Below are 11,097 nucleotides of genomic sequence, written 5' to 3'. Positions count from 1 at the left end.
AAAAAAAACAAAAAAAAAAAAAAAAAAAAAAAAAAAAAGCAAAGCACCAACAAGGGCTGGAGAGAGATGGCTCAGGGGTTAAGAGCACTTGTTGCTCTAGCAGAGGATGGGTTCGATTTCCAGAACCAACACAGTGGCTGACAACCACCTGTAACCCCAGTTCCAGGGGAATCCAGTGTGTCTTTTGGCTTCCTTGGGCACTTCATGAATGTAGTGCACTTACATACATGCAGGCAAAACATCCATACACATAAAACAGAAATCCATCTTTTCTAAAAAGCAGGAAGAGACCAGACTGCACAATGGTATCAGTCAGCAGTAGAAAGCCTGGCTAGGGTCATGTTTTCTGACACAGACTGCTAACTAGCCACAGCAGCATGAGGAAGCAGGCATGGCAGTTTTGAGCACATATATACCCGGAAGGAACACACAGTCTTTAGTGCAAGGGAATCGAATCTGCTCCAAAAAACACCGCCCCACCCACCCAAATGAGTCCGGTGGTATTTTTAGCAGGTTAAGAACACTTGGCATCCCTGGCAAAGCCAACACTGCAACATCCTCAGGCAGTGAGCAGCATTCTCCTTAAGAAAAGAAAGTGTACGGGGTCTTAAGGGCTTCCATTTTCTCTTTCACCGCCACCCTCAAAAGTCTCCTTTCTGGAACAAGCCTTCAGGGACTGAATACGTTTTCTTCTGAAGGGCTGGTGGAACTGAGAGAAAAGGGATTGACAATGTCAGGAAAGGCCGGATCCACAGCTCTGCAAACTGGGCAGCACTCCACAGCCAGCACAATGGCATCATGGTCACCACCCAGCTGAGCTCTGGTGAATACAGAGACCGTTCATTGTTCTCAACCACCAAAGAAGGGAGAAAAAAAAAACCACAACAGCATTGAGGTCATTCACGAAACACTGCTAAGGCCTACAGACAAGACAGAGCCTCCCAGTCTTGAATGATATATTTTCCCATACAGCTCTTCTAAGGCAAAAAGAGAAAAAGGAAAAAAAAAAAAAAAAACCAACAAGAAAAAACACCCCAAACCCCCACATTTGTTCTGCTATGGCTTTCTTGCTCTAAAAGATAGATTTTTTAAAAGCATTAACTATACATGAAGAACAACAGTTAAGAGCTTTGTCATTTTTCCACAAATACAATGTAACTCTTTCCACTAATTTACTAAAAAAAACTCCAGCTGTAACGCCTTATTGGAAACTTTGTCAAAAGTATGTATTCTTTTCATTGCATATTTACATGCTTTCTTTTTTCTTGAATACACACACACACACACACACATATTCTTATAAATATAGGATATAGGGCATGCCATGACAACCAGAAAGTAAAAAAATCACAAACTCCCTCCAAAACTATATGTCTTAACACGAATTTTCTTTCTGTCTTTTTTTTGGTACAATTTTGAAAATTAAATACATGAAAGCTCATTTGCTTTGACTTTTACAAAGGAAGCCAGTCAAAATCAATTATTAAATTAGTCTTTGTGGCTACAGCCTGGAGGCTCAACCCTTTTCTGTTGAGGTCTCCACTGATTTGGCTCTGAGTCACAGACTGATAGTTTGGGGGCGTAATTAAGACCCTCAGAACACACACTACAAGGGAGTGTGCCGAAGACTAACACAAAGCAAATGAAGGGGCCACGAGTAACAGAAGTCACCTGTGATTCTAAGAAATTGTCCTGAACATGTAATGCTAACCCCAGAGATGCCTTTCAATTGTACAAATACCAAGAGTTAGCTCAATGGGGGAGAAACGATAACTTGCCAACTTCAGACAGTTTGTTTCCTGCCCTCCTACTCTGGCTGTCTCCATGCTACCCCTAGCTCGTTGGGCACAACAGGCTTGACACCTCATGGATTTCTTCCTATGGCTTTGTATGGTCCCTACTCCGTCATTTAGACATTCAAGGTGGCCTAAGTCCAAATGTCCTACTTCCACCCACAGGACGAGTCAAAACTTCCTTTTTTTCAAACAAGAACATTTGTTTATTGTGTGTATGTATCACATTTGGTGGCGATAAATGCTATCACCCACTAAGCCACCTGCCAGCCCCACAAGCTCCATCTTTAGCTGGACACGGGCCCCGCTTACGAACACACATCTCACTGAGTTTCCGTCTGCACCTTTAGAGTTGAAGATGGAGGGAGACAAGTAAGTGATATTTAATCCCGTTTCACCCTCTCAAGCCCAGCTTTACAGTCGTCTAGGTGTTGCAGTAAGTGTTGTCACGAGGAAGGAAGGCATGGGGAGTGGGGGAGAAGATGGAAAGGGGATAGTTACCAACTCTCGCCTCTCCCCCCCACAAATCACATTCCACCCACAGAAAGGCAATATTGAATGGATCAGCAAGGGTGATAAACATTTGTGAATGGTTTTATTTGCTAAACCCTTAATGTGGCTAGTGCCAATCGGAAATGAACTACAAGGCCAGGAAAGAGCAGGATAGTCTGACGCAGAAACATCACAGGCAAGGGGAGAACTGAGAACGGGGACAACCGAGAATGGCAATGACAATCCAGTTGAAAAGAAGAAACAGATGGCATTCACTCCATTTCAGGCATGTGTCTTTCATACAATATATCCTAGTGTGACCGTGAAAGAATAGGGGAGCATAGAGCACACACTCAAAATTAGTGATACAGCAGTAAAAATCTGTAGTTTAAGTAGTTAAAACCACTTTTATATTTCTGGACATTTACTTTAAATTACTGTCTATAAACACATTCCTACAGATGCCATACGAATTTCTTTTTCTGAGTCCTGTACTTGCTCTGGGCACTTATTTGGAGGGAAAGATCCCACCACGTATTCCATTTTCCTGCCACCAGAGAAAATAACAGCTATTGGCTCCCACCTGTGGAGGCTGCTGGACTTGTTGAGGTTACCTGTTGCATCCAGATAATATTCTCTCCAACCTCTGCGGCCCCAAAATATTAAGGGTTCAGTAGCTCAAAAAAAAAAAAAAAAGCAAAAAGTTCCAAATATTCTCAGCAGTACATGGAAATCCGTTAATATATTTTCAATTTATCTGGCCTTAATCAAACAGTTACAGTCTGTGGTCACTTGTCCAAGTGTTCTATGGATGGATTTCCTAATGTAAAGAAGTAATTCTGAGAGTTCGATTTAACTTTCTTATCTATACTCCAGCCATGTTTAATTTCCTGTCGTCTGTCTTATCTCAACTTCTCCTTAAACGCCGGATTTTAAGACACACAAAATAATAGTCTGCCAGCTGTAAAATAGTTTTAGAATGAAAATGTCTCTCTGCAACTTTGGTTTGTATACTTTCCCAGCGCAGCAATCAACAGGGAGGATTATATACCTCACTGTGAACTTGCCTGTTAGGATTCCCCCAAAGCATATGTGTGTATTTCCTTGTCATTTTGCCATCCTAAAGGGGATATTATTCTGACAAATTATGCTGGAATAAATTGTACTTTTAAATAGTACCACAACCTCACAATTCATAGGAATAGTGAAAGTAAATAACCCTAGAAGCCTTGTGTTAACTTTTAGTCCAAAGATTTCAAGTAATAGTCTGGCTTTTGGTTAAAACAAAACAAAGAACAGTTGAGTCCAGAGAGCCTAGCCTATCAAATGTTCTCAAGATAATTTCCACTAAGACCCCTGACTCCTGACCTACAGAGGCCAAAGGAAAGGAAAAGAAAACTCGTTATTTTTATTTTATTTTTTTTAATGAGCCAATATCATAGACATACCTCCAAGGAATTGTCCTGAGCTAGGGTTGGATAGGCAAAATCAAATTCACCTATAGACCTACTACTGCAAACGGGTCATTTACTGCACATTTGAATTACAGGTTTAAAGTAGTTCCCATGCTTGAGCCTCACTTCTAAAGATTTCGACTGAAAGAGTCTGTGCTTGAGCATCAGAAATTTTAGCAGGCATCCAAGGATTAGTAAGCACGACGGGGTTGAGAGCAGAAATTAGAACTAGGTTTCTTTAAGCAATCTGTTAAGAGCCTGGAACTCTCACGAGTCTCTGCAACTCCTCGTGCCGCCACATAATGGTAATTAGAGCCACAACGTGATCAAGATAGTCCCTCAAGTTTCTGTGGCTATGAGACCTGGGGCCTCCAGGCTACTCCCTTAATCCCCCAAAGCAACCCATCAGTCCCCGAAGTCACCTCGTGGGCATGCAGCTTGCAGATGTCAGGCGGTGGGCAACCACGGGACCAATTTTCGGTGGAGCGGGGGGTAGGGAGGTGGGGGGAGGGGAGAAGATACAAGGAAGGGGGGGGGGGAAGGAGGGAGATGTTGCCTGGGCAACTAGGAGCGCGCTTCCGGTTCGGCTCCCGAAGGACGGAAGTCCTGCCTTAGCCACCGACGTCACCTCGCCTTCGGGGCTGCACAGAGCTGACAGGCAAGCGCACAAGGAATTCGCACGTCCGGGTGTGGCGAAGGCGGTTGGAGGGCGGTCCCGGCCAACGGTCCCAGGCCTATTGGGTACCAGGGCGGGACTGTTAGCTCCCATTTTTTGTTCTTTTCTTTAGCTGTCGCTTTCTCCTACGTACCTAAAATGGAGACTGGGAAGTGCTCCTGCTTTGAAAATCTAGATTCACTCAGATCTGAGCTCTGTGTATTTAACTGCCTCAGTCCGCTATTTCCTAACCTTGACACGGTACCTAGCCTGATGCCCCACCTCAGACAAAAAAGTACCAACAATTTCTGTCATCATAATCATCGGCAATGCATGTCCTGCTAGAGTCGCAGGAGAGTCCTTAATAATCAAATATAAACTACTAGAAATCTCAGTGTAATTATTTGGCAAAATATGCCATAACTTGTGGGAAACTTTTCCTATGAAAATTGGATTTGGACCAGATGCTTATTTGCATGGTTATTCCAAAAAAGTGAAAACTGGAAAATACTACTCTCCATTAGAATTACAATGTATCCCACATATATCACTTTATGTTCTAACAAGCACATTAATAAGGTAAAAAATATAAAGATGAAATTAATCTCACTCTTCCTTAAAGTAAATTATCCTCCCCTAGGGCAAGGTTTTTTTTCTTTACTGAATATACACCGGTAAACAAGATAGCTTTTTAAGTTCATAAAATGGACAGTTGGTTGGGTAGAGAGTGTAGACAGTAAATGAAAGTGCAGGTATGTCTTGGTTTTGTTTGTTTGTTTTAGAGTCTTAGGTAGCCTACTCACTATGTAGCCCGGGGGGAACTTGAATTGTTCAAGTCCTTGCTTCTATTTTCCAGGTGGAAAAGGGTTCACTACCATACCTAGCATATTGTAGTAGATTATGTGAAGAATATGTTGTAGACAGGGCCAGTCTGTACACTCACATGCACGCATGCATGTGGTTTGGTGTAGGCAAAAAAATGAATTGCCAGAAGTGACCCTCACATGTGACAACTAAAAAAAAAAATGTCCCCCAGGGGCAAAGTTACCGTCAGTTGAGACTTATTGTCTTAAGACTTGGACAACTCATCCATCATAAAGACAAAGCACTTTTGGAATTTTCTGTCTTCCAGATGGCCTAGGCACCCAGCAGCAAGTTAACTGAAGACAAAGTCAAGAAGCTAGCAGATTTGCTCCTCCCCCTTGTCTTATGGAGATAGCTATCTTCTTGGCTGAATTTTAGTGGTTATTTCAAATTAGTCGCATAAAAACATTGATGGTGTTTAACAGTGAGCCACTAAAATGTGAGAATCCAACCCATGACCATTTTTCGATTCTAAGTGCAGAAATTGATGCTGTCCACAGACAGTAACATAAATGTATGGATGGCATGTGATACATTTGCTCATGAATAAAGGGGAAATGGCTATGAAAAAAGGGTGAGAATTCTGTTTAAGAAGCAGGTCAACATAATTAAGGCAATATGCAGCAAGCCAATAGCCAACATCAAACTAAATGGAGAGAAACTCCCAGCGATGCCACTGAAATCAGGTACATGACAAGGTTGTCCACTCTCTCCATACCTATTCAATATAGTTCTTGAGGTCCTAGCTAGAACAATAAAACAACAAAAGGAGATCAAGAGAATACAAATTGGAAAAGAAGAAGTCAAACTTTCACTGTTGGCTGATGATATAATAGTTTACATAAGTGATCCCAAAAATTCTACCAAGGAACTTCTACAACTCATAAACACTTTCAGCAATGTAGCAAGATACAAGATTAACTAAAAAAAAAAATCAGTAGCCCTCCTGTAGACAGATGATAAAAGAGCTGAGGAAGAAATCAGAGAATCAACACCCTTTACAATAGGAACAAATAGCATAAAATATCTTGGAGTAACTCTAACCAAACAAGTAGAAGACTTGTATGACAAGAATTTTAAATCGTTGAAGAAAGAAACTGAAGAAGACACCAGAAGGTGGAAAGACGTCTCATGCTCATGGGTAGGCAGAATTAATATAGTAAAAATGGCAATCTTACCAAAAACGATCTACAGATTCAATGCAATGCCCATCAAAACCCCAGCAAAATTCTTCAAGGACCTCGAAAGAACAGTTCTCAACTTCATTTGGAAATGCAAAAACCCCAGGATAGCCAAAATAATCCTGTACAATAAAAAAACTGGAGGCGTCACAATCCCTGACTTCAAACTCTACTACAGAGCTATAGTACTGAAAACAGCCTGGTATTGGCATAAGAACAGACAGGAGGACCAATGGAACTTGTTGCGGGAGGTCCTCAGGCTCCTCCAGCCAATAGCCGCTTTTTTTAAAGGGAGAGAGACCACGCCCCAATGGAACTGAATAGAAGACCCGGATATCAATTCACACAGCTTCAAACACCTGATATTTGATAAAGAAGCAAAAAATATCAAATGGAGAAAAGAAAGCATATTTAACAAGTGGTGCTGGCATAACTGGATATCAACATGTAGAAAAATGAAAATAGACCCATATCTATCACCATGCACAAAACTCAAGTCCAAATGGATCAAAGACCTCAACATAAAGCCAGCCACACTAAATCTTATAGAAGAGAAAGTGGGAAGTACACTTGAACACATTGGCACAGCGAACCACTTTCTAAATAGAACTCCAGCAGCACAGACACTGAGAGGAAACAATTAATAAATGGGACCTCCTGAAACTGAAAAGCTTCTGTAAAGCAAAGGACACAGTCAACAAAACAAAGCAACAGTTTACAGAATGGGAAAAGATCTTCACCAACCCCACATTAGACAGAGGTCTGATCTCCAAAATATACAAAGAACTTAAGAAATTAAACACCAAAAAAACCCCACATAATCCCATAAAATAATGGAGTACAGACCTAAACAGAGAACTCTCAACAGAGGAATCTAAAATGGCTGAAAGACACTTAAGGAAATGGTCAACATCCTTAGTCATCAGAGAAATGCAAATCAAAACAACTCCGAGATTCCATCTTCAACCTGTAAGAATGGCCAAGATCAAAACCACTGATGACGACTTATGCTGGAGAGGTTGTGGGTGTTATGGTATTGGTCCCTTTAAGAGACAAGCCACGCCCACCCCCTCCCCCATCCGTTGAGGCAGGCTGATCTTCAGCTTCTGCCTGAGCTCTCTCTCTTTTCCATCTTCCTCTTGGAGAGGCAGCTTCGCTTCTGCCTCTCTCTCTCCCCACTTCTCTGCTTCCCCCCTTCTCTGTCTCTTTCTCCTCTTCTCTCTCTCTCTCTCTCTCTCTCTCTCTCTCTCTCTCTCTCTCTCTCTCTCCCCCCACCTCCCTCCCTCTCTCTCTCTGTCCCCCCCCTTCACCCTTCCTCCTCCATAACCCCCTGAATAAACATTCAACCTCACCCTGCATGTCGTGTCTATCCATGTCTCTTGTCTTCTACCCGCCCGCCATGTGTCTCCCTGCCTGGGACCAGTCATTGCTCAGGGACCAGCAGCCGTCTCTGCCTGGGGCCCACTGCCTGCTGCCACATGGCCAGCCACCACCACTCTGAGACCGGCAGCCGTCTCTGCCTGGGACTGGCTGCTCCCAGGGCCAGCTGTCTGCTACCACATGGCCAGCCACCACCGCTTAGGCCACCGCTCTGGGACCGGCAGCCATTTCTGCCTGGGACTGGCTACTCCCAGAGCCCGCTGCCTGCCACCACATGGCCCGCTACCACCATTTGGGACCTACAGCATTTCTGCTGCCTACTGCCGCAGGGATCTTGCAGCATTTTTTAAAAAAGAACAACAGTGGGGAAAAGGGAACACTTCTGCATTGCTGGTGGGAATGCAAGCTGGTACAACCCCTTTGGATGTCAGTGTGGCGATTTCTCATAAAATTAGGAAACAACCTTCCTTAAGATCCAATAACACTATACTGCATCCTACATTTTTTTTGTAGAATTGGTCTGTTGGATATAAGTTATTTAGACTTTTTATGTTGAGTTGAGTTCTTTTTTTCTTCAATTATTTTCTCTTGTCTTTCTTTTTTCCATATATTTAGTGCTTTAGTTATGATATGCTATAGGGTGTTTCTTTTCTGCTCTTGTCTATTTGATGTTCTTTTGTGCCTCTTATAACTGTACTAGTGTGTATTTCCTTAGCCTGGGGCAAGTTTTCTTCTATGATCAATGAACATGTACAGTCTTGTTTTAATCTCATTATTTCCTAAATAATACAGTATTGAAAATACAGAAACTATAAACACTTATATGGAAAAAAAGATCCAATAACACTACTTTTGGGTCTATATCTAAAGGATGCTGAATTGTGCCTCAAGGACATGTGCTCAACGATGTTCATAGCAACTTTGTCATAGCCGGAACCTGGAAACAACCTAAATGCCCCCCGATCAAAGAATGAATAAAAAAATTTTTGGTACATTTACATAATGAAGTACAATACAGCAGAAAAAAAAATTACGGCTTGAATTTTGCAAGAAAATGGATGGAACTAGAAAACATTATTTTAAGTGAGGTAACCCAGACACAGAAAGACAATTATCTCATGTGCTAACTTATAAGTGGTTTTTAAATATAAAGCAAAGAAAGCCAGCCTACAAACCACAATCCCAGAGAACTTAGACAACAATGTGGACACTAAGAGAGACTTTCATAGATATAATCTACATGGGAAGTAGAAATATAAAAAGACATGATCTACTGAGTAAATTGGGAGCATGGGGACCTTGGGGGAAGATTGAAGGAGGGAGGGGAGAGGTAGGGAGGGGAGTAGAGAAAAATGTAGAGCTCAATATCATGGGGAAAAAAAAGCAGCTTGAAAGGGTGAGAGGATTTGGAAATGCTAGGAGAGGTTATAGCATTACCTGTCTTTTAGCGCCACCTCGTGGGAATTTTTAATCCGCTCATTCCTCATCCTGCATTTCCTTTCTTTTGTTCTGTTTTTAATTTAGGATTCTGCCAAACTTTACAAGGTTACCTGTGCTGAGGAATTTTAAACTGCTGTGTTCTCACGCTTGAGACTATTGGTGTTTGAGGCAGTGTAGCACCATTGTAGAGTATTTAGAAACAACCCTGGTGTCCCAGGTTGCCTCTCATTTGTAAGAAACAGAAATCTTGTCAAATGTCCCCTGTGGCACAGAATTGCTCGTGGTTGTGAACCACTTCGTTAAGCCAGACAGCCATGTACCTTTTTCTGTTTTTGCAGCTTGTATAACACAGTAGTCTTAGGGCAGCCGTTCTCAACCTGTGTGCTGTGACCCCTTTGGCACACCTCTATCTCCAAACATATTCATGTTATGATGCAAAACAGCAGCAAAATTGCAGTTATGAGGTAGCATAAAAGCAATTTTATGGACTAGTGGTGGTGGTGCACGCCTTTAATCCCAGCACTTGGGAGGCCGAGGCAGGTGGATCTCTGTGAGTTCGAGACCAGCCTGGTCTGCAGAGCAAGTTCCAGGACAGCCTGAAGAAACAGAGACACAGAGAAACCCTGTCTAGAACAACCCCCCCCCCAAAGTAATTTCATGGCTGGGGGTCACCACAACATGAGGATCTGTATTAAAGGGTCGCAGCATTAGGAAGGCTAGCATCCTAGGAATGACCTGTATGGTAAGGATAGCGTAACAGTGCACCTAAGAAATGAGATTCCAGTCATAAATAGCTACAACAGGATATGGCCTCCTGTTCACAGTTTGCAAAATCCCACTCCTGCTCAAGCCAGCAGTGGGAGGAGAGCTCTATGGCAAGATGAGAGAGTGGAGGGCTAAGTCCTCCATGCTAAGGATGCGAATCTACAGAGGGAGTAGCCCAGCACAACTCTAGGCTCTGCTCCACAAATGGGACACAGGTGTGGGTGATCCAGTAATGCCGGGGAGTCCGTAGCTAATCTCCTGAGCTCTTTGGACCTCCCTACCCCACCCTAGGGCCCGTGAGTCACTAAGTAAGCGGTCAGAACGCAGAGTCCTACGACAGCTGCACTTGGGAGGTGGTGGCAGGAGGGTCAGAAATTCAAGGTCATTCTTGTAGGAAAAAGCTAGAGGCCAGCCACCACTACTTGTTACACCATCTCAAAGGACAACCAAGGAAAGAGCAGCTTTCTAGGAACACCTCTAACATCTTCCGGCTCCTGTCTCTCTTAGGTCCTCTCCTATGCTTTCTCCTTGTTCTGGGATTCAAGACCTACCCACCAGGCCCTCTCAGTGGCCTTACTGATAAGACCAGACATTCAGGTCAGCCTTCCAAGCAGCGCAGCCTTCCAGGACCCTGCTCTTTGGGCTGTTCAAGTCTGATTCTTTCCCCTGCCTGGGGCGCAGCAGTCAAGGTCTTTTCTGGAACTTTCCCAGAGCCTCAGAGGCTTCCCATTCTCATGCAAATTCACCTCACTCTTCCAACGGTCACTTTTTTTTTTCTATTTCCTGCCCTCTGAGCAAGTGACAAACTTGTTTGGGTTCTCTGATCCTTCCAATACTTTCTTGGGTCTTTCAGTCCATTCTTTTTGCTGGTCTTCCTCTCTGGCTTTCTTTTGTGGTCACCGTTCTGTAAAAATCGGGCTGCCTTTAATTCTTCACCTTCTCCTCTACTGTCGTGGTTCTTTCTTTCAGCATCTCTCTCTGAGGCCATTGCAGACTTCTCCTGGAACACTGCTTATCAGTCATCTACTCTGCAGGGCTTTCCATAAACTGACTGCCTTCTTTTTCTTTTTGCA

At 43.1% G+C, this 11,097-nt stretch overlaps 1 protein-coding gene across 2 annotated transcripts in view; it reads right to left on the bottom strand.

The window, feature by feature from the left end:
• Positions 1–4,301, bottom strand: part of Gemin8 (gem nuclear organelle associated protein 8) — a 37,418-nt gene extending 33,117 nt beyond the window's left edge. Inside the window, exon 1 of one of the 2 annotated variants that reach the window (XM_050160624.1) lies at positions 4,162–4,301. Coding sequence is in view for 1 of the 2 variants with exons in the window: in XM_050160623.1 (XP_050016580.1) it covers positions 2,869–2,908 (40 nt within the window). In the remaining variant the exon portion in view is untranslated. Of the gene's footprint in view, positions 1–2,868; positions 4,038–4,161 lie in introns of those variants that run through there. The other variant, XM_050160623.1, reaches the window with a different exon arrangement.
• Between the last annotated feature and the right edge of the window lie 6,796 nt (positions 4,302–11,097).

The sequence above is a fragment of the Alexandromys fortis genome, unplaced genomic scaffold (genome assembly GCF_014885135.2).
Source record: "Alexandromys fortis isolate MF-2015 unplaced genomic scaffold, M_Fortis_MF-2015_v1.1 scaffold_120, whole genome shotgun sequence".
Lineage (NCBI taxonomy): Eukaryota > Metazoa > Chordata > Mammalia > Rodentia > Cricetidae > Alexandromys > Alexandromys fortis.
The sequence above is the reverse complement of the archived record's forward strand: the minus strand, read 5'-3'. Positions and strand labels throughout refer to the sequence as shown.